The 24,905-nt window shown below is 37.5% G+C and overlaps 1 protein-coding gene and 1 pseudogene across 4 annotated transcripts in view; one reads left to right on the forward strand and one right to left on the reverse strand.

The window, feature by feature from the left end:
* The window catches only part of LOC101344199 (protein argonaute-3), a 194,706-nt gene that overhangs the window by 108,830 nt on the left and 60,971 nt on the right, over nt 1-24,905 (reverse strand). For 2 of the 4 annotated variants that reach the window (XM_004371946.2, XM_023727236.1), the window contains exons 3-4: nt 3,522-3,642; nt 659-867 (exon numbers count right to left, since the gene is read on the reverse strand). In XM_004371946.2, coding sequence (XP_004372003.1) covers nt 659-867; nt 3,522-3,642 — 330 coding nt within the window. Of the gene's footprint in view, nt 1-658; nt 868-3,521; nt 3,643-17,195; nt 17,261-19,189; nt 19,275-24,905 lie in introns of all 4 variants that reach the window. The other 2 variants (XM_023727238.1, XM_023727237.1) reach the window with 2 other exon arrangements.
* LOC111819671 (V-type proton ATPase subunit E 1 pseudogene) lies at nt 21,703-23,853 on the forward strand (annotated as a pseudogene).

Here is a 24,905-nt window from a genome sequence, read left to right on the forward strand (position 1 = left end):
CTCCGATAGGAGTCCAAGATGGCGGATCCGCGCTGCGTTAGCTGGTAGGGGACCTCTGCATGAATCTCTCCTCGCTCTCCGTTCTCTGCCAGTTTTCTCACTCCATTTGGTGCTTGGCTGAGTTCTTTATCTCTTCATTTGATGTTTTAGGGTTTCATGATTGTTGTATTCTCTGTTCGGCTTAGTTTTTCAGATCTTTGCTGTGGAGGGACAGCGTGGTGCTTCTGCGTAGGGCGCCATTTTGCCCGCCCATCTCCTCAGCACAATTTTAATACTAATATTGATGTTACTATATAAACACGAAACTACTTTTAAAACAAGGTGATTTACCTATAGGAGTATATCTGAAAATATATCATTTACTCAAGATTTATAGCTCCTAAGAGGAAGTGTTATGATAGACATTTTTCTATAAAAGTATTCATTAGAATAGCTAAGCTAATAATGTACATTTAGTTTCAAAATTCAACAAATTTTCTATAACTTACTTCTGTAAATGAACTTGTATGCATGCTATTCTTGAGCAATTTACAAAATCAAAATATACAACAAATGAAGATCAACCAAGGTAGGCCTATGCAACTCACTCTTTGGAGGGAAACCTTCACACTTACATTAAAACCTAAATAAAAAAAAAAAAAAAGCCAGAAGTACCCACTTCATGGAGGGCAAATGTCGTAGCACCACATCAACAGCGTGGACAGGGTTAGTGCTGATTGGCTTGTCTAATTCCAGTGGCTCAGGCAAGGTCCGTCCTGTCAGCACTTCATGCAGTAGATGCCAGCTCACTCGAGAAACAAATTTGATTGACACCTTGAAAGGTCGATCTTTTCCACCTTCCCCAGGTAATGTAACATCTAAATCTACCTGTTAGGAAAAGAGCCAACTGGTAAATGTTGAAAAAGAAAAATACAATTGTTTTTAAGTTTAATTTATAAAAATATCCAAGAAAAACCAATGCAAAAATAAAAAATCAATCTCAATGGACTAAATTTAAAGAATACGGTTATTCATGCTAGCATTACTTGTCCTTGCAAATTACTGGAAACTAGCTAAATGCCCATTTAGGCAGCTATTAAAAAAAAAATGAGGACTATCTCTTGGAATTGCTATGGACTAATTTCCATGCTAGGGTGTTAAATGAAAAAAGCAAAGTACAGAAGATTACAAATAGTATGTCATATTTTGTGTGAGAAACAAGGGAAATTGAGAAAATGATCATATATTTGCTTATTTAAAAAAAAGAAACACAGGTAGTATGAGTCAGAAACAAAGAAATAGGTTACTTTCAAGGGATGAAAAGGAATGATTAACAGAATAAGGATGGAGTAACAATTTTGAGTATTTTTTTGGTATAGTTTGGATTTTTAAAAGCATGTAAAGTTCCACACATCAAAAAATTTAAAATAAAATGAACAAGGATGGCGGAAAAAACTAAAACTGAATACAAACTGAATCAGATGCACCCCAATGCATTTAAAATAAATAACATAACCACACTGAATTGGGGGAGAGGGGGAAAGAAAACACTACTGCAAGTAACTCTTGAATGCAGTATATTGACTATTTCTAAGTTGGGGGTATGGGAGAGGCGTGAGTGGGGAGGAAAAACTGCATACAAAACAAAACTGAACTTTTATAGATAGGTTTTTTTTTTGTAGTGGTATTTTTTGTAGTGGTACAGGAGTAGTAATTTGGAAACTATTTTATATTTACTGTAGGATCGAGCAAATGATTAAAAATGGTGATGTTTTAGGAATCAGGGTCTCCTAAAGAAGAAGGAAGATACACATATGGAATGGAGGAAAGAAAGGAAGAATCCTGTGGTGATAGATTGGAACTGCAAATATCAGGGTAAACTCATGATTTCCTTTACATACATACATACACATATATACACACAAACACACACACACATATATACACATACATTTATATACATATATATGATTTACTATATGATAGGTAATACTGGTGCAGTGGTTGAGCATTCAGCTGCTAACCAAAAGGTCGGCAGTTCAAACCCACTATGAGTCGGAATCCACTTGATGACAATGGGTTTTGGGTTTTAGGTAATACTTATTATCTATCTTATCTATTTTTTATCTATCTATCTATCCTACCTCTGTCTATTGAAAAGGATTAGAAACAGACACCCTAGTACCAATAAGCACACCCAGAACCCAGATTTTGGTTTCTAAACTGTATCCCCCAACTAAAAGAAACCAGGGCTCCTCTGAGAAATGGTCAGTTGCAAGGCTGCAGAAGGGAAAAAGAAGCCTAGAATATATCTTGTGCCAGAAAGTAAGAACTGCTTAAAAAAAGAGAGAGAGAGAGAGAGAGAGAGAGAGAGAGATGTGTGTCAAGTCAAAAGGTCACAGGGGTCAGCTTGAAGGGGCTCTCACTGGTCAAATCTGGGACAATTTGAACAGTTAAATAAAGATAAATAAATAGGAGAAAAGAAAAAGCTCTCCCTTACAGTAGAATACCAACTAATAAATGAAAAAGGAATGACAGAAAAAGAAAATCACCATTACTACACAGTTATAATCCTGTCAAGTAAGAGTCATTAATCACTAGTGGGTGAGTCTAATGAGAAACAGGAACCTTAAAAGTATTTCCCAACAAGATACTTATTAACCACAAAGAAAAAAAAGTTAACTTGACAGGAGAAACTTGGCAGATACCAACTTAACCAAGTAATCAAAGTTAACTTCACCATTAATGAAACAAACATATATCATGTGTCTCCTGATATGATGCACTGATAAGGAAATAACACTTATGTAATATTCAGGCCAAATATACATAACCAGAATTTAACTGAGAGAAAGCACCAGACAAATTCTAACTGAGTGACATTCATCAAAATAACTTGCCTGTAATCTTCAACAATGTCAGTGTCATGAAAGACAGAATAAAAAGCTGGGGAATTGTTCCAGAATAGACATATATCTAAATAAAATCATGATCCTGGGCTGGATCTTGTAATGGAGGGGAAAAAATGCTATAAAGGACCATCACTGGAACAATAGGCAAAATTAGAATACAGAATGTCGATTAGACAGAAGTATCTTATCAATGATCAATTTAGTGAAGTTGGTAACTGTACTGTGGTTTTTATCCTTGTTCTTAGGAAATATACACCGAAGTATTAAGCATTAAAGGGGTATGAGGTATGCAATCTACTCACAAATAGTTCATGAAAACATAAATAAGTGTGTATGTTTATCTTTCTCTCTATATAGCTATATCTATAGCTATAAAGAGAGAATAAAAGAGAGGGAAAAGAGAATAAGACACATGTGGCAAACACTAAGAACATTGCTGAATCTGGGTAAAAGGTCTAAGCCAATTCTCTGCATTATTTTTGCAGTTAAGTTTGAAATTACCTCAAAATAGAAAGTTAAAACATAAAATGACACACACATGCATACGAAGTAAAATAAAATAGCAATAAATGTATTTAAAAGTAGACATTGCAAAAGTATAGCTTTCCAATATAGAAATGCACATCTTACCCCAGTAGTTGCCACAGGAAGTGGATTGGCTGTGTAAAGGCTTCTTTTTCCATCATAAACTGGTCTACGGTCCCCAAATATAGTTACTTTAAAATGCTGAACCATTGAGTCAACCACCTCCCTAAAGAAGGGAAAAAACACATTCACACAATCCTCTGCAAAACGCAATACAAAAATTTTAACTGAAGTAATTTCTGGCATTGTTTCAACCTGCTAAAATTCTAAAAGACAATCATACATGATAAACGTTTTTGCTTTCAGGATCATGGCTTAGGATTTAAAAAAAAAATTATTTCTAGCAAGGGAAAACATGCATTTCACAAAAAAAAAAAAAAAAAAAAAAAAAAAAACCAGAGAAGAATGAAGCCAGTAAATCATTTAATCATGCTGGGTCATAGTTGGTCTGCAAAATATTCTCCCTAGAAACAGATCCAAAAATCCCTTTCATCATCTCTAAGTACTCCCTGACATATTACCCTCTCTTTCTCAAACAGAGAACCAGATGCTTTTTCCTCTGTGCTCAAACTGCAACTAGTACGAGTCTCCATTGGAACTCCATTGTATGATAATTATTATATACTTCACTTCTACTAGACTGTGAGCTTCTAGACAGCAATAAACACACCAGTGTTCTGGTATCCCCCCCATCCTTACAATAATATCTATCTGGTAAGGATATTTTGATACCTTCATTTTTACCAAGCAAACATTTTGATCCTATATACTAACAGAGAAAAATATTCAGGGCTTCTATTTTAAATTGTAGACTATGGGGCAAAGGACATGAACAGACACTTCACCAGAGAGGATATCCAAGTGGCCAACAAACGCATGAAAAGATGGTCAGTGTTGTCATCAGCCATTAGAGAGATGCAAATCAAAACTACAACGAGATACCACTTCACCCCTATTAGAATGGCAATGATCAAACAAACAGAAAATAACAAATGCTGGCAAAGATGTCGAGAGATTAGAACCTTTACCCACTGCTGGTGGGAATGTAAAATGGTACAGCCTTGTAGAAAACAGTATGGCGATTCCTCAAAAAATTTAAAATAGAACTATTATATGACCCAGCAATTCTACTCCAAGGTATATACCCTAGGGACCTAAAGGCAGTGACGTGAACAGACATATGTACACCTATATTCATATCAGCACTATTCACAATAGCAAAAAAGTAAAAACAACCTAAGTGTCCATCAATGGATAAGTGGATAAACAAAATGTGGAACATACATACAATGGAATACTGTTCAGCCATAAAGAAAAATGAAGTACCGATACATGCTATAACATGGCTGAATCTGGAAGACTTTATGCTGAATGAAATAGGTCAATTACAAAAGAAGACATACTGTATGACCTCACTTACATAAAATGACAAGAATAGGTAAATATACAGAGTGCAATGGTTATTAGTGTTTACCTCCCTTTGCCATGAGACCAGAAGAACTGGATGGTGCCTGGCTACCATCACTGAATGTTCTGAACAAGGGCTCAATAGATGAGTCCTGATGAAAAGGGGGAAAATGTGGAAAATAATTCAAATTTCTTATAGAATCCAGACTTACTGGATCCATTGAGGCTGTAGGAGCCCCCGAATCTGTTGCCCAGAGAAAATTTTTGAACCTTGAACTGAAGCTATTACCTGAAGTCATTTTCAAACTAAACAACAGTTTACCTGAATTAATGAAGAATGTTTGCCTTAATCATTGTACTCTTTTAAAGAATTATCTATAATAGATCAAATTGACAATAGTAACTCTAAAGCACAGCTGAGTAGTTTATGGGCCAGTGAGTCTAAGTCAATGATGGTGAAATAATATGAGGAGAGACAGCGAGAATGGTGACACAACGTAAAGAATGTAAGCAATGTCATTGAACTGTGCATGTAGAAATCGTCGAATGGGTGTATGATATGCTGTGTATATTTTTTAAAAAACTGCAGACTATGTAGAGAATGATACCCACAAATCAATATTTATTTTTGTATGCATATACCTGTAAAAACACTGAAAAGATATCTCGATGTGTACCAGAGAAACAGAGAAGTTACCGCTGGGGAGGGAAGTGGAGACAGTGACATTTATTTTGTCTAGTGAAGCGCAGTGGTTAAGAGCTCGCCTGTTAACTAAATCAATTTCTGAGGCCAACTCTTCAGACAGGGATTGGACTGGACTGTGGGACATAAAGTGATACTCGTGAGCAGTGTGCCTCTTAGCTCAAATAGATACAAGAGACTAAACGGGCAGCTTCTGTCTGGAGATGAGATGGTAAGGCAGAGAGGGTTAGGAGCTGGCTGAATGGACATGGGGAATCCGGCAGAAAGGAGGAGCGTGCTGTCACAGTATGGGGAGAGCAATTAGAGTCACATAACAATGTATGTATAAATTTTTGTACAGGAAAAAATTAAAAAAAAAAAAAAAGAATCACAAAAGTCCTGTGAACTCACCTCCCCATTAGTAAAGATGTTCAAGCATTTAAAAAAAAAAAAAAAAAAAGAGCTCGCCGTTAACCAGAAGGTCGGCAGTTTGAAACCATCAGCTGCTGCTTGGAAATTCTATGGGGTAGTTGTACTTTGTCCTTTAGGGTTCCTATGAGTTGGAATTGACTTGATGACATCCGGTTTGGTTTTTTGGTTTCTGAATATATTATGATGAGGGTACACTCACATAGTACTGGTGTAATTTAAAATAAATTTAAAAGATGAAAAAAAAAAAAAGATTCAAATCTAGCCCAGTCAAGGGGGAAGGGAGGGAAACAAACATTTAATGGAATAAAAACAATTCAGCTGACTTGATAATCAGAGCAATTTTCTACATGGAATAAAGTTTCTATTTTTCTCCCTTTCAATTTTATTTTACTGAATCTATTTAAGTCAAGATCAAGTCTTTTCTAGAGTAAACTTTACAATAAAGATTTGATTTACTGATCAGTTTTTGGGTCCAAAAAAAATTTCAATAATTATATTCTGTCATTGTAAATTTTCTTTTGTGGCCGTTATTACCCAGCCTGGTTTTCTCAGGTGACGTTTTACTGATTTGTCAGGAAGTTTTGAGTATTTTGTCCTCTTTTACTCAATAATAAACTGGTACAGCTTAGCTTACAAATTTTATTTTGTGTCAAAACTTCCTATCAAGCCTATTTTTTCTCGGCAACGCAGTCAAAACAGCCTTAGGATCAAAATGATGAAGGAGACAGAAATAGTAAGATCAAAACATCTTAACGATAAAAAAAATCCTGCTTTGATGCCCAGCACACAGTATATTCTCAATAAATGTTCTAACACTGGACAGTCTACCTCAATGAACTGGTAGAACCCCCATATTTCCCCCAAGTCAAATTTGGTAACCCTCCTCTTTCCTACTCTTCTTTAATTAATGGTGCCTACACTTTCCCAGCTACCCAGATTCAAAACCTGGCTCATCTCTTCATTCAATTAGTTTTTGTTTTTTAAATTATGCTTTAGCTGAAAGTTTACAGTGCAAATTAGTTTCTCATTCAAAAATTTACACACAAATTATTTTGTGACATTGGTTGAAATCCCCGTATTGTGTTAGCACGCTCCCTCTTTCCCTTTTCCAACCCGGGTTCCCTGTGTCCATTTGTCCAGTTTTCCTGTCCCTCCCTGCCTTCTCACCTTTGCTTTTGGGCAGGCGTTGCCCATCTGGCTCATATACTTGACTGAATCAAGAAGCACGTTCCTCATCTGTGTTACTGTTTAATAGGTCTGTCTAACCTTTGGGTGAAAGATGGATTTTGGGAGTGGCTTCAGCTCTGAGTTAACAGGGTGACTGGGGCCATAGTCTTGGGGGTTCCTCCAGTCTGTGTGTTCTTTTTTTGTGTGTGTGTGAATCTGAATTTTGTTTTACATTTTTCTCTGGCTCTGTCCGGGACCCACGATCGCAATCACTGTCAGAGCAGTCAGTGGTGGTAGCCGGGCACAATCTAGTTCTTCTGGGCTCAGGCTGGTGGAGGCTGTGGTTCACAAGGTCGTTTAGCCCTTTGGACTAATATTTTCCTTGTGTCCTTGGTTTTCTTCATTCTTCACTGCTCCAGACAGGATGGGACCAACAGATGTATCTCAGATGGCCGCTCGCCAATTAGCTCTTGATTCCATCTCTTGGCAGTACTTCTTGCATCAGTCTTTTACTTCCTATTCCTCATTACAACTATCCTAAATTAAGACTTCATGTCCTAGTACCTGGATTATTTTATGTTTCTTGTTTTTATGCCTTTAATTTTCTCTTCTCCAACTGAATTTACATACCACCATCAAATGAGTCCCCAAACCCTGCTTTTAGTCCTCAGGTACAAAAGACTGAGTTAACCATACTCTTCAGTTCATGATACATTATCATCATTCATCTGTATAAGACCCTTCTTCTAACTGATTTACTTCCTTCCATCTCAATTTCCAATCCCCATCCCCTTTCCAACAAGCCATTCTTTCAGTGTGCTGATGTGCATTCTTCTGTTTGTATGTATTCTTACCTTTACCCTCTGCACTAGGTTTCAAAAACCTATCCATCTTGCCACGGTACACTTATAAATACATATATATATTTATTGTTGTGCTTTAAGTGAAAGGTTACAATTCAAGTTAGTCTCTCATACAAAAATTTATACATACATTGTTTTGTGACTCTAGTTGCTCTCCCTATATTGTGACAGCACACTCTTCCTTTCCACCCCGGATTTCCCACGTCTATTCAACCAGCTCCTAACCCTCTCTGCCTTTTCATCTAACCTTCGGACAGGAGCTGCCCGTTTAGTCTCATCTATCAACTTGAGCTAAGAAACACACTCCTCACGAGTATCATTTTAGGTCCTATAGTCTGGTCTATGTCTGAAAAGTTGGCCTCGGGAATGGTTTTAGTTTTGGGCTAACAGGGAGTCCGGGGGCCGTGTCTTCCAGGGTCCCTCCAGTCTCAATCAAACCATTAAGTATGGTCTTTTTACTAGAATTTGAATTCTGCACCCCACTTTTCTCCTGCTCCATCAGGGACTCTCTGTTGTGTTCCCTGTCAGAGCGGTCATTGGTGGTAGCTGGGCACCATTTAGTTCTTCTGGTCTCAGGCTGATGAAGTCTCTAGTTTATATGGCTCTTTCTGTCTCTTGGGCTAATACTTCCCTTGTGTCTATGGTGTTCTGCGTTCTCCTTGACTCTAGGTGGGTTGGGACCAACTGATGTATCTTAGATGGCCACTCACTAGCTTTTGAGACCCCAGACGCCACTCACCAAAGTGGGGATGCAGAACATTTTCTTAGTAAACTTTGTTTTCCAATTGACCTAGATGTCCCCTGAAACCATAGTCCCCAGACCTCCACCCCTGCTACTCTGTCCCTCGATGTGTTTGGTTGTATTCAGGAAACTTCTTAGCTTTGGTTTAGTCCAGTTGTGCTGACTTCCCCTGTAGTGTGTACTGTCCTTCCCTTCACCTAAGATAATTCTTGTCCACTTTCTAATTAGTGAATAATACCTTCCAGATTCCTCCACGTTATGTTTCACGGATTCATTGTTGTTCTTTATCGTTGCATAGTATTCCATTGTGTGAATATACCATAATTTGTTTATCCATTCGTCCGTTGATGGGCACCTAGGTTGTTTCCATCTTTTTGCTATCGTTAACAGTGCTGCAATGAACATGGGTGTGCGTATATCTATTCATGTAATGGCTCTTATTTCTCTAGGGTATATTCCAAGGAGCAGGACTGCTGGATCGTATGGTACTTCTATTTGTAGCATTTTAAGGAAGCGCCAAATTGATTTCTGAAGTGTTTGTACCACTTTACGTTCCCACCAACAGTGTGTAAGTGTTCCAGTCTCTCCACAACCTCTCTAACATTTATGATTTTGTGTTTTTTGGATTAATGCTAGCCTTGTTGGGGTTAGATGGTATCTCATTGTAGTTTTGATTTGCATTTCTCTAATGGCTAATGATCATGAGCATTTCCTCATGTGTCTGTTAGCTGCCTGAATGTCTTCTTCGACCAACTGCCCATTCATAACCTTTGCCTACTTTTTAATTGGGTTGTTTGTCTTTTGTTGTTGAGGTTTTGCAGAATCTTGTAGATTTTAGAGATAAGATGCTGATCGGATTTGTCGTAGACTACGGTACACTTAGTTTGTTGTTTCTTACTGGTACACTAAACCACTCTGAAACAATACAGTGTTAAAAAGTTACAAATCCTATCAACTTGTAATAACCAAAAACAATGCTGCAATAAATATCTCCTTAGATGTCTCCCTAGGGACCTATGTGAAAATCACTCTCTGGGTATGGTATGTACCCAGGACCAGAACTGTTAGATCAAAGTTAATCTTATCAAATAAATGATGAAGAACTACCAAAGTGTTCAGAATGGTTGCACTAACCTATGCTACTGGAGGTTCCTATTTCCCTATATCCTAGCCAAAATTTGGAATTACCCAGACTTCTAATTTTTGCTAGCCTAATCGAACTCATCCAGAGGTGCCATGGAAGACAGGCCTGGTGATCTGATTCTGAAAGGTCACAGCCTTCAAAATGCTATGGAGCAATTCTACTCTGCAAATGTGTCATTATGAGTTAGAATTGACTCAGTGACAACTAACAACTACAAAAAAATGGGTAGAAACTGGAAGCTTGTTTTAATTTAGATTCCTCTTATTACTGAGGAATTTGAGTATCCTTTCACGTGTGTTAGCCTTCTATGTTTCCTATTTTGTGAATTCTGTTTGTTTGTTCATTTTTAAAATTGAGGTCGCAGTCTTCTTAAATTGAAGGAATTTCTTTTATATTCTAGGTATATTAATTCATTGACAAGTTTAGTTATTGCAAATATCTTCTCCCAAACGTAACCTGTCTGTTCACAATGTCCATTTATCTTTTGAAATGAAATCCTCAGTTTTGTATCAACAAATTAATCATTTTTCATCTTATAACTTTAGGCTTTTGAGGTTTTCTTTAAGAAATACTTCCGTAATACTAAGTCACAAAGATACGTTTTATTAACTCTATAGTCTTACCTATATTATTTTGGTCATTAATTCATCTGAAGTCCTTCTTTATAAATAGTGTTATATAAGGACCCAATTTTATTTTTCTCCATATAGTGAGCCAGTTTCCTCACATAATCTACTAAACAGTCTATACTTATCCAATCAATTTGTAATGCCATTTTTATCTTTTTAAGTTCTCATATAGAAATGAATCTGGCTCTAAGTCCTCTGTATTGTCCTACTGGTCTATTTTATCTGTTCTTGTGCCAGTACCATGTTTTCACTGTTATTAGGGTGTTTTAAAATGCTGTAATGTGTGGCAGGGCAAGTTCCTTTACATTTTCCAAGATAACTTGGACATTCATGGAAATTCTCATTTCAGAATAACTTCTAAAGTTCCTCAACTAGAAAACTATCAATAATATAAGGAAAGTAAACATATCCAGTTCCCCATATATAGTATAATGAAGAACTCTCAAATGACATATACTTGGGAGACATGCCTCACATGGTAACAACAGAAACTAGTGTGTTAATACTGACAAGGTACAACAATGAACTAAATGATAACGTAACATGGTAAGCATAATTATCAAGTCTAAACACTTAAGATTTGGAATCTTCAACAGGAGTAAGAACAAATTAGAAGATTTCCACTCACTGATCGCTCTTGTAGAAAGGGGCTTTAGGTGACTACAAGTCCAAGATGAACTAATAGTGAGAAGTGGCCTTCCTAAAATTAAAGGATTGTGGTTATATTACTACACATTTAAGTACCCAGAATAAAGCAGATAACCATCTCATCATATATTAAACAGGTGATTGCACACTCTGGAGTACTCTGTTCAACTGGGAAAAATTTGAGAGACCCTTAAAAAAAATACCCAGAGGAAGGTAATCATGATAGAAACTAATGTGATATGAGTAAAACAATTAAACTAAGGACTTTAGAATATGAAGGACTCAAAGGAAAATCAGAGCAGTCTCCATCTATTCCGATGGACTCATGAAAAACTGACTTGAAAATTTAACTAGTATTGGTTGGTAGAACTAGGAAAAATAATGGAGAAAATATAAACCTGAAACCAAACCCGTTGCCATCAAGTTGATTCCGACTCATTGTGACCCTATAGGACAGAGTAGAACTGCCCCATGGAGTTTCCAAGGAGAGCCTGGTGGATTTGAACTGCCGACCTTTTCGTTAGCAGCTGTAGCTCTTAACCACTACGCCACCAGGGTTTCCAGGGGAAAATACAGGGAGGTAGATCCACCACTTGTCTATCAGTTTGTCGTACTGTGGTGGCTTGCATACTGCTGTAATGCTAGACGCTTTGCCACCAGTATTTCAAATACCAGCAGGGTCACCATTGGTGGACAAGTTTCAGTGCAGCTTCCAGAATAAGACAGACTAGGAAGAAGGAGCTGGTGACCTACTTCTGAAAAAAACTGGCCAGCGAACACATTATGGATAGTAGCAGAATGTTTTCTGATATAGTGCCAGAAGATAAGCCCCTCAGGATGGAACGCACATAAAAGACAACTGGGGAAGAGCCGCCTTCTCAAAGGATAGTCGACCTTAACAACATGGATGGAGTCAAGCTTTCGGGAACTTCCTTTGCTGATGTGGCACGACTCGCAATAAGAAGAAACAGCTGCAAACATCCATTAATAACAGGAACATGGAATGTATGAAGTATGAATCTAGGAAAATTGAAAGTCATTAAAAATGAAATAGAACACGTAAACATCGATATCCTAGGCATTAGTGAGCTGAAATGGACTGGTATCGGCCATTTTGAATCAGATAATCATATGGTGTACTATGCCGGGAAAGACAATTGAAGAGAAATGGTGACACATTCATGGTCAAAAGATCATTTCAAGATCTATCTGGAAGTACAACGCTGTCAGTGGTAGGATAATATCCATATGCCTACAAGGAAGACCAGTCAATGGGACTATTATTCAAATTTATGTACCAACCATTAATGCTAAAAATGAAGAAACTGAAGATTTTTTACCAGCTTCTGCAGTCTGAAATTGATCAAACATGCAATCAAGATACAATGATAATCACTGGTGACTGGAATGTGAAAGCTGAAAAAAGAAGAAGGATCAGTAGTTGGAAAATATGGCCTTGGTGATAGAAACAATGTTGGAGACCGCATGATTGAGTTTTGCAAGACTAACAACTTACTCATTGCAAATAACCTTTTTGCAACAACATAAATGGCAACTATACATGTGGACCTCACTGGATGGAATACACAGGAATCAAACTGACTACATCTGTAGAAAGATGATGGAGAAGCTCAATATCATTAGTCAGAATAAGACCGGGGGCAACTGTGGAACAATCAACTGCTCATATGCAAGTTCAAGCTGAAGCTGAAGAAAATTAAAACAAACCCACTAGAGCCAAAGTACAACCTTGAGTATATCCTACCTGAATTTAGAGACCATCTCAACTTGAAGCACTGAACACTATGAAGACAAGCTGTGGAATGACATCAAAGACAACATACATGAAGAAAAGCAGAAGGTCATTAAAAAGACAGGAAAGAAACAACCAAAATGATCGTCAGAAGAGACTCTGCAACTTGCTCTTGAACGTCGAGTAGCTAAAGCGAACAGAAGAAATGATGAAGTCAAAGAGTTGAACAGAAGATTTTAAAGGGCGGCTCAAGAACACAAAGCAAATATTATAATAAAATGTGCAAAGATCTGGAGATAGAAAGCTAAAAGAGAAGAATACCCTCAACATTTCTCAAGCTGAAAGAACTAAAGAAAAAATTCAAGCCTCAAGTTGCAAGAGTAAAGGATTCCATGGGCAAAATATCGAACAATGTAGGAAGCATCAAAAGAATATAGAAGGAATACAGAGTCACTATACCAAAAAGAACTGGTCAACATTCAAACAATTCAGAGGTAGCATATGATCAAGAACCGATGGTACTAAACGAAGAAGTCCAAGCTGCATTGAAGGCATTGGGGAAAAACAAGGTTCCAGGATCTGATGGATTACAAACTGAGATGTTTCAACAAATGGATGAAGCGCTGGAAGTGCTTGCTCATCTATGCCAAGAAACTTGGAAGACAGCTACCTAGCCAACTAACTGGAAGAGATCCATATTTGTGCCATTCCAAAGAAAGGTGATCCAACAGGATACAGAAATTATCAAACAATATCATTAATACCACACGCAAGTAAAACTTTGCTGAGATCAGACAAAAACAGCTGCAGCAACAGGGAACTGCCAGAAATTCAAGCCAGATTCAGAAGAGGGTGTGGAACGAGGGACATCATTGCTGATGTCAGATGGATCTTGGCTGAAAGCAGAGAATACTAGAAAGATGTTTACCTGTGTTTTATTGACTATGCAAAGGTATTTGACTATATAGATCATAACAAATTATGGATAACATTGCCAAGAATGGGAATTCCAGAACACTTAATTGTGCTCACGCGGAACCTGTATGTAGATCAAGAGGCAGTTGTTCAAACAGAACAAGGGGACATTGTATAGTTTAGAATCAGCAAAGGTATGCGTCAGGTTGTATACTTTCATCATACTTATTCAATCTGCAGGCTGAGGAAATAATACAAGAAGCTGGACTATATGAAGATGAATGTGGCATCAGGTATGGATTACACCCAACATAAAGAAAACATAAATCTTCACCACTGGACCAATAAGCAACATCATGATAAACAGGAAAAATATTAAGTTGTCAAGGATTTTATTTTAGTTGGTCCACAGTCAGTGCCCATGGAGGCAGCAGTCAAGAAATCAATGTATTGCACTGGGCAAATATGCTACAAAAGACCTCTTTACAGTGTTAAAAAGAAACGTGTTACTTTGAGGACAAAGCTGTGCCCGGCCCAAGCCATGGTATTTTCAATTGCCTCATATACATGCGAAAGCTGGACAAAGAATAAGGAAGACTGAAGAACTGATGCATTTGAATTATGGTGTTGGCTAATAATATACCATGGACTGCCACAAGAACAAATAACTCTGTCTTGGAAGGAGTACAGCCAGAATGATCCTTAGAAGCGAGGATGGCAAGACTTCACCTCACGTACTTTGGACATGCGATCAGGAGGGACCTGTCCCCGGAGAAGGATATCATGCCTGGTAAAGTAGAGGGTCAGGGAAAAAGAGGAAGACCCTCAATGAGATGGACTGACACAGTGGCTATAACAATGGGCTCAAACATAGCATTGCGAGGATGGTACAGGACTGGGCAGTGTTTCATTCTGTTGTACGTAAGGTCACTATGAGTAGGAATCAACTCGACAGCACCTAACAACAACAGCAGATTCTGGAACAAAAATTTCCAACATTTTCTAGCCAGGAGAGTTGTTCACAAGTGGGTATCTTTACTAAACAGGATATTCGAATGGCCAACAAACATATGAAAAGATGCTCACCATCATTAGCCATTAGAGAGATGCATTAGAATGGCAATGATCAAAAAATGGAAAATAACATGTGTTGGCAAGGTCATAGAGAAACTGGAACCCTCATCCATTGCTGGTCAAAATGTAAAATGGTATAGCCATTGTGGAAAACAGTTTGCTGGTTCCTCACAACGTTGAACATAGAACTACCACACGATCCAGCATTCCCAATCCTAGGTATATACTCAGAAGTGGTGAAGGCAGGAATCCAAACAGAAACCTGTACACCAATGTCACTGCAGCACTGTATGCAATAGCCAAAACATGGAAACAACCGAAATACCCATCAATAGATGAATGGATAAAGAACGTGCGGTATATACACACAACGGAATACTACTCAGCCATAAAAAGAAATGAAGTCCTGATGCACGCCACTACATGGCTGAACCTGAAAACATTAAGTCAGTCACAAAAGGACAAATATTGTATGATTTCACTTATATGAACTAAGCAAAGATACAGAAACCAAATATTATTAGTGGTTATCAAGGGTGGGATGGAGGGGGGAAGGGGGAGTTTTTCCTTAGGGGGCACTAGGTTTATGTTAATGGTGGTAGAATGATTTGGAAAAAGATAGTGAGAATGGATGTACAATTTGAAGAATATAATCAATGTCACTGAATTGTACATGCAGAAATTGTTGAGATGGTGTATGTTTTGTTACGTATATTTTTACCACAATAAAATAACGATTTTAAAAGGCACTAAGTAAAATAAATATAAAAAATTTTTAAATTAAAAAAAAAATGGAGATATCCTGTAAAGTATCTAAGCTTATTGCTAAACTATTCAAAGAGCAGCTATGTGAGCAATTGTCAGGGAAGATACCAACTATAAGATTGAATTGAACAATCTCTGCAATCTCCTCAAACAGTAAAATTTAATTAAAAGAGTACCAAATAATGAACTACTGAAGATTTTTACCACGGCATCAAATACAGAAACTCCTTTATGAATAATTACATTGGACATTTGATAATCTACTTCAGAGCCTTAAGAGAATGGTGTCAGAATTCTACAGTACACTGGACAATTTTAACACTCAACTACTTTTAGGTTCACAACTGCCAAAACCTATGCTTCAAAGGGAAGCTTTGAATGAGGAACATCACTTATCATCATGTCTCTTCACTTTAACACCTTACTAATATGACACAATTAATTGATATATTTAGAGTTGTAATGAAATTTTAGTATGCTAGTTAACAAAACGACAAATTGAGGAACTATAAAGTTTTATTTCTTATCTCAAAAGGTACTATGACAAAGTGTACCTTATTAGAATGTTTATCATGCAGGCATGAAACTAGAGGAAGAACTCTGCAACAGTAATGCATCTAGTTATCTACAGTAGCAAAGGTGCTCATAGTATTATGAAGTAAGTTCGAATTGGGAAACTGCCAACTTGAGAAACCTTTAAAATATGTGGTAACATAAATAATGGAGAAGAAATAAGTAGATAAGACTTTACAGTCCTACTCTGCCACTAGGTTGTTATGAAAATTACCTGACCTCTCCGACTTTAGTTTCTTTATAAAAATGGGATAATAGTCTCAGGGCTGTTACAGAGACCAAATGGGATATTAGTGAAGATACTCGGGGGGGAAGGAGAAGCAAATATGTATGATACTATTTTTATATAAAAATTTAAGCATAATTATCTCACAAATACACTTTAGGAATTACACTGAAGTCTTCAAAATGACATATTGGCACTAAATACAGTAAATTAACACAATGAATGAATTCTGGCAATTAACAGAAACTGAGTCTTCTCTATATTGTAGCTGTGGAACACTAGCTATTTTATACCAAAAGGGGAGCGGGGATTTCCTTTGATCTTTTGTTCAAATGTAGAAACTTCAGCAAAATACTTAAGGGTATATTGTTAAGCCAGTTTCTTAGCTTACAGTAAAAAGTAAATCTACAATAACCAAAACACACAAAATATTTTAATTTCTAAACAGTACAAAGGAAAGTAATTTGTGAAAGAAAATCTGAGATAATGGGGATAAGAACTTCTAATCAATCTTTAGTGGCTTCCGTTTACTAGTAACATTAGTCTGAAAAGAGAATTCTTGCAGAGTTTAACATGATGCATTTTTTTAGAACTTCAGGTTAGAATTTAGAAACCCGCAAGAATATTTGGCAGTTACTTCAAAAATTGAACCTGAATAAGGCTTATATAAAGGGCTACAGCCTACCTTCCCACTCTTACCTCAACCACCACTTCCTACATTCTGGTACCAAGTCTTTTGACTCCATCATGCTCTGGTGCACAGACTGTAAAGTAAAATTTAATAGTGATTTCAGTAAGCTCCACTTTACCACCTGACTCATACAGCAGAAAAATGGCAGGAGAGGGAAACTTTAATGTAAACAGAAGACAGAGAAGGAAGTTATCTTTCTGTTGTTACTATAAACTCATAGAGACTCGTCTTCATCCGAGTTTTAGGTACTACTTAATTCTCTACTCCCAAAAGGTAGAATGGGAAATGTTATTCTAGTCTATAGAAGAAGACATGAAATAATTATTTTCCCCAAAAGTATTTATTCACATTCGTTCACTATTCACAGCTATAATAAATAATTTGTCACTACAGTACAGACAGAATATACTTGCTAAAATCACCCAGAGGTTTATAAAACACAACTAAAACATCTGGCAGTCGCTCTCTGTATCCTTCCAATCTCTAATTTATCTTCTTAACGCTGGTGAGTAGCAGAGAAGGTAGCCAGTGAATACCTTCACATGAAGATAAGGTTTAAGAGATACAGAATAGTGAAGAATGGGGTTGTATTTTAGACCAAATTTTAATATTTTGTAACATAAAATCTGTAGTACACCAGAGCATTTTACTATAGACTATCTTGCTAGTGATTTCACATGTGAATTCGTTATTTTTTTTCCCAACTCAATAATAAATATCCCACGGGCATGGACTTGTTTATAATCTTATATAGCCACATCAGCTAATCTAGTGTAGTTAAACATTTCTAGTACTCACAAATAACTGATAGATTACTTTAGCTTGAGAGATAAATTTTAAATCAATCTGGCTTATACTAACAACTTTTCTATGGAACACTCCTCCCTCAAGCCACTAACAACATCTTAACAGCCAGGTGTAATTGTCTCTTTTCAGTCTTTACACTTCTGGTGACTCTACAGCATTTGCTACCGTGATCAATCCCTTGTTCCTTGAAAATCATGATCTTGCCCGTCTTCTCTGAAACAACTTCTACTTTGTCCTGGTTCTCCTACCTTTCCAATCTTTGTGTCATCACTGGCAAACCTGAAAAAACAGCATCCCTAGAGATCTATTCTTAGTCCCCTTTTCTTGACTCTACATACTTTCCCAAGAACTATCACCTATATGCTGAGAGGTCTTAAATCTCAATCTCCATTTTGATTTATCTCCTAAACTCTATGAACTTTTTTCCAGTTATCTACTGGACTTCTCCATTTTGATGTTCCCTGTGTAACTCAACCTCCAAATGTCCAAAACCATCTGTATTTCTTTTCAAGTCAGAAGATATTGAAATCCAACCCCTAATACCTGTGAATGTGACCTTATTTAGAAATAGAGTTGTTGTAGATACAATTAGTTAAGGTGAGGTCATACTAGAGTAGGGTAGGTCCTAATATGACTGATGGCTTCATAAGAGGGGAAGAAACAGAGACACAGAGGGAAGATGGCCATGTGAAGATGAAGGGTGCAATTAGAGTTATGCTGCCACATCCCAAGGAATACCTGGGGCTACCAGAAGCTAGGAGAGACAAGAAAAGATCTTCCCCTAGAACCTTCAGAAAGTGCATGGCCTTCCTGACACCCTGAATTTGGATATCTAGCCTCCAGAACTGTGAGTCAATACATTTCTGTTGTTTAAATTCACAGCTTGTGGTAATTTATTACAGCAACCGTAGGAAACTAATACACCATTCAGCATTGCACAAGCTAGCAACTATGAAGCCATTCTTATCTCTTGCTTTCACCACACACCTAAATTGTTAGTTTTTCTTTTAAATTTTACATCTATGTCCTAACTTTGTCACCACTATCATTGCTGTTAGTTAAGTCTTAGAACACATTACCTCTAATCTAGAAAAATAGGTACCAGAGGTATGTGTCCCTACAGCTGCAGTATGAGAGAAAACAACTGGACTATTTATATTTAATTTTCATCAAACAATTAGAAATTAAGACTTACTAATATTCATAAGTATGGACTGACACCACTGCCTTCACTTAGTCCATGTCAAGACACTCAGGTGTAACATGAGATAATGGGAATTCTGTAACACATAAGGGTTAACAGTAGAGCCCTCATTTATTAATTAATTTTCACATATTGCAACTTACTGCAGTTCAAGTGTGTGGCACAATTCAATCAGGTTTTAGGTACCATTAATCTAAAATTTTCAAATTATTTAAATATAGTTCTGGAAGAGTTTATTTTAAAATAGTGTTTCTCACCATTAATCATTTAGTTATGTAACATATTAAAACAACAGTACATATCTGTAAATTATAATTTTAAAAAAAAATGTGTGTATAGAACTAAATAAATAGATTTATTTATCTATTTATTATTGGGTCACACTGTCAAACATTTTAACTAATGGGGCTGCATGATCAAAAGTTTGAAGACCAATGATCTAGACTACTGCAACAGTCTTCCAAAGGTGCTAGAGGACACTAGTCTTTCTCTTCTCTAATTCATTCTCCACACTGCCATCAGTTATGTTTTTAAATACAGATATTCTTCATTTGCTTAAAAGCCTCTGATAGTTCTCTACTGTTTTCTGAACGCATAAACCTTAGCATGGCATTTAAGATCTTTCATAACAAAGACTCAAGGAAGCAATTAGACCAATGGACTAATGGACCACAGGAATGACGGCCTCTGCTAGCCTCAGACCAGAACTACTAGATGGTGCTGGGCTATCACTACTGACCACTCTGACCAGGATTAAAGAGAAGGTTCTGGTTAGAGTGGGGAAAAAATGTAGAACAAAATTCAAATTCATAAAAAAGACCAGATTACTGGTCCAACAGAGACTAGAGGAACCCGGGAGACTATGGCTCTAGGCGCTCTTCTGACTTGGAACTAAAGCCATTCCTAGAGATCACCTTTCAGTCAAATAATAGACAGGTCTATAAAATAAACAGTAACACCCGTGAGGAAAGCGCTCCTTAGAACAATCATCTATATGAGACCAAAAGGGCAACATCTGACCAAAAGCAAGGATGAGAAGGCAGCAGGGGGCGCGAAAACTAGATGAATGGAAATGGAGAACTCGGGGTGGTAAGGAGAGAGTGCTGATACATTGCAGGGACAGCAACCAATGTCACGGAACAATTTGTATATAGAACTACTGAGTGGAAATCTAATTTGCTCTGTAAACCTTCACCTAAAGCACATTAAAAAACTATTATTTCATAACCTATTTTCTGGCTACCTTTTCTGACTCATCTTTAGCTACTCTATTCCTGCTGGCCTACTTCTGTTACACAAACTTGTCAAACCTTGCTCATATTCTCTCTATATGGAATATCCTTTCCTCCTCTTCTCTTGTCCACCAGACAACTACTGAGCAGGAATCACAAGTCTTTCATCACAGCACATCTCACAGAAACTGTCATTCCATATAGACTATGAAATCCTTCTCCAGAACCTAGCACAGTACAGTATCTGACATCAAACAGGGGCACAATAAATTAAATAGCTAATGAAAACATGAGACGATCCAAAAGAGGTAACTTGGTGTATGTATCACAAAGATGCTCTTTAAGTGAAGTTTTTAAGTTACTATACAATTTAGAGTCATAATTCCAGTCAGGTTCAAATATATCCCGTAAATTAAGATACTCTAGTACCAATAGCTATTCATAATGTTTTCACTGGCTAATTCTTTTCAGAAGTAGACTGCTGGGTCCTTCTTCCTAGTGTGTCTTAGTCTGGGAGCTCAGACTAAGGCGCACCTGACTCAAGTATTGGTATTTTCAATCGCACCATATGCATGCGAAAGCTGGACAATGAATAAAGAAGACCGAAGAATTGACACCTTTGCATCGTAGTGTTGGTGAAGAATACTGAATATACCATGGACTGCCAGAATAATGAACAAATCAGTCTTGGAAGAAGTACAACCAGAATGCTTCTCAGAAGGAAAGATAGTGAGACTATGTGTTACATACTTTAGACATGTTGTCAGGAGGGATCAGTCCCTGGAGAAGGACATCATGCTTGGTAAAGTAGAGGGTCAGCAAAAAAGAGGAAGACCCTCAAAAAGATGGACTGACACAGTGGCTGCAATAATGGGCTCAAACATGATAATGATTGTGACCATGGGGCAGGACCGGGCAGTGTTTCCTTCTGTGGTGCACAGGGTCGCTGTAAGTCGGCACCGACTTGACAGCACCTAACAACAACAGTACCAACAGCACTCTATCTTGGTATAACCATATGATAAATTCAGATAATTGGTTTATACTCATTTAAATCAACCCAGGAAAAAAACTGAAACAACCTAAAAGTCTACCAATAGGGGACTTTTACACAAGATACAGCTATATAATGGAAAATTATACAGCTATTATTATAATTTAAACCTACCCAAACAGACAAAAAGGAGCCCTGGTGGCACAATGGTTAAGCGCTCGGGTGCTAACTGAAAGGTTGGCAGTCTGAACCCACCAGCCGCTCTGTAGGAGAAAAATTTGGCAGTCTGTTTCTATAAAGATTACAGCCTTGGGAACCCTATAAGTCAGTTCTACTCTGTCCTACAAGGTCGCTATTAGTTGGAATCAACTCAATGGCAACGGGTTTGTTTTTCTGGGTAAATGGACAGAGGTTTGGAATAATACCAACTTAATAGCCTCTGATGTCTAAACATGTGTTTATATATATAAAAAAGTATCTTCACATTTCAAATGTATTATAGGACTGTTAGTCCAAAAAGAGACTAATTTCTACTAAGTAATTTATTTATATGCTACTCTAAAGTATTTTTGAGATATAAAATAATCACCACCTGTTAGCTTTTCTACCTTCCAAGTAAATAACTAATAAAGAAAATAAAACTTATTTATTAGCTTACATTTTGTATGGTATAGTTTCCCCAAGAGAGCTAAATACGATCTGAAACTACAACTGAAAGTCAAGAATTTCACCAGCAGCATTTCCTGACGTATGTTCTCTAAATAATTTTAACCAGAAGTATACCCCTCTATAGATAAGATGCCAAAAGTACAAGCAACGAAAGAAAAAAATAAAATAGATACATAAAAATTAAAAGCATTTGTGCTTCAAAGGACACCATCAAGAAAGTGAAAATACAACCATAGAAAGGAGAAAATTTTTTGCACATCACATATTTGATAAGGGACTTGTATCTAGAACACATAAAGAACTCTTACAACTCAATAATAAAAAGACAAATAACCCAATTTAAAAATGGACAAATTAGCATTCCTTTCACCACTTCCTTTAAACCTAAACTCAAGCCTGCTGCCCAATGGCCTAGCAAAGCTTTTGTCATGGCTCTGAGCAATGCTGATGTGCAAAAGCAAATTAAGCATATGACCGCTGTCACTGAACAAGAAGCCAACGAGAAGGCAAAAGAAATAGATGCAAAGGCAGAAGAAGAATATAATACTGAGAAAGGTTGTCTTGAGCACACTCAAAGACTGAAGATTATGGAATACTCTGAGAAGGAAAACAGGCAGACTGAACAGCAGAAGAAAATTCAGATGTCCAATCTGATGAACCAAGGCAGACTCAAAGTCCTTGGAGCGAGCGAGAGATGACCTTATCGCAGATCTACAAAATGAAGCAAAACAGAGACTCAGCAAGGTGGTAAAAGATACAACCAGGTACCAAGTGCTGCTGGGTGGACTAGTCTTCCACCAGAGGTCGTACCAGTTGCTGGAGCCCCAAACGACCGTTCGTTGCAGGAAACAGGATTTCCCTCTGGTAAAGGCTGTGGTGCAAAAAGCAATCCCTAAGTACAAAATCGCCACCAAAAAAGATACTGACGTGCAAATTGACTGGGAGGCCTATCTGCCTGAGGACATAGCTGGTGGTGTTGAGATCTACAACAGGGATCATAAAATAAAGGTTTCCAATACCCTAGAAAGGTGGCTGAATCTCATAGCACAGCAGATGATGCCAGAAGTACGAGGAGTCTTGTTTGGTGCTAATGCCAACAGAAAATTTTTGGACTAAGTGTTTTGGAGGCGGAGTTCATTCCACTCCTCTACTGATACAATATAGAAGTTTCTGCTATATGAAGAATCAAGATTATCTTAGTAACCTCCTCTTTTCTGTTCTACATTTACCAATGGAATACCCTACTGCAGCTAATGCCCTTGGACTAATTATTAACAATAGTAATAAGTTTTACTTAAAATGATCGGGAACCAACCTCTAGTTCATCTAAAAGCAACTTTCTTATGCTCCTGCAGCATGAAGATAAGGGGATAAGATGGTGGCTGCATGAACTTCACTGGGCCTCTATGTTCTCTCTAGCTCAGGTTACCTCGTCTAGAGGGTTACGTGTATGGTGTTCTCTGCCTTCAAGTTTCTGCTCTTCAGGTTTAAAATGCATGTGCGGCATGCATTCCTTCCAGCTGTAGTAGCTTCACTGTTACATAGTAGGGCCTAGAAATTTTCCTCATCTGTAAATGTAAATCTAAACCATGAATATGCTTTATTTATTAAAGAAAAGGTTTATGTGGAAAATAAAAATAAAACTGGATAAAGGAAATCCCAAGGAGTCCACAAGAAATCTTCCAGGGCAAAAATAGAGGAATTTAGCAGAGTTGCAGGATACAAGGTCAACAAACAAAAATCAGTTGGTTTTTTTTATACCAGCAATGAGAAATCTGAAAGGGAAATTAGGGAAACAATTTCATTTACAATAGCATCTAAGAGAATAAAATACTTATTGTCGTCCAGTCGATTCCAACTCATAGCGACCCTAACAGGACAGAGTAGAACTGCTGCATAGGGTTTTTCAAAGGCTGTAAATCTTTATGGAAGCAAACTGCCACACCTTTCTCCCACGGAGCAGCTGGTGGGTTTGAACTGCTGAACCTTTTGATTAGGAGCTGAGCGCTTTAACCACTGCACTACCAGGGCTCCTAAAGAATAAAATACCGAGGAATAAATCTAACCAGGGATGTGAAGGACTTATTCAATGAAAACTATAAAACACTACTGAAAGAGATTAAAGAAGACTTAAACAAATGGAAAGCGTTTATGTTCATGGATTGGAAGACTCAATATTGTTAAGATGTTGTCTTAGTCATCTAGTGCTGCTGCAACAGAAATACCACAAGTGGATGGTTTTAATGAAGAGAAGTTTATTTCCTCATAGTCAAAGTAGGCTAAAAGTCCAAATTCAGGGCATCAGCTCCAGGGGAAGGCTTTTTCTCTTTGTCGGCCTTCTTCTCTTCAGTGTTCCCCCAGACTAGGAGCTTCTCGGCGCAGGGACCCCGGTCCAAAGGACATGCTCTCCTCCCAGCACTGCTTTCTTGATGGTATGAGGTCCCCCTGTCTCACTGCTCACTTCTGTCTTTTATATCTCAAGAGATTGCCTCAGGACACAATCCAGTCTTGTATATCAGGCCCTGCCTTACTAACACAACTGCCACCCATCCTCCCTCGTTAACATCATAGAGGCAGGTTTACAACATACAGGAAAATCACACAGTACCAGGAATCATGGCCTAGCCAAACTGTTACACACATTTTTTGGGGGACATAATTCAAACCATGACATTCCAGCCTTTGGCCCCCCAAAAATCACATCCTTGCAACATGGAAAACATATTCACCCCATCATATCATAGCAAAAGCCTTAATTCCAAGTCCAAAATCCAAAAATTCCTCTTCATCTGTGAAATCTAGAATACAAGTT

The sequence above is a fragment of the Trichechus manatus genome, unplaced genomic scaffold, assembly GCF_000243295.1.
Source record: "Trichechus manatus latirostris isolate Lorelei unplaced genomic scaffold, TriManLat1.0 scaffold00015, whole genome shotgun sequence".
NCBI lineage: Eukaryota > Metazoa > Chordata > Mammalia > Sirenia > Trichechidae > Trichechus > Trichechus manatus.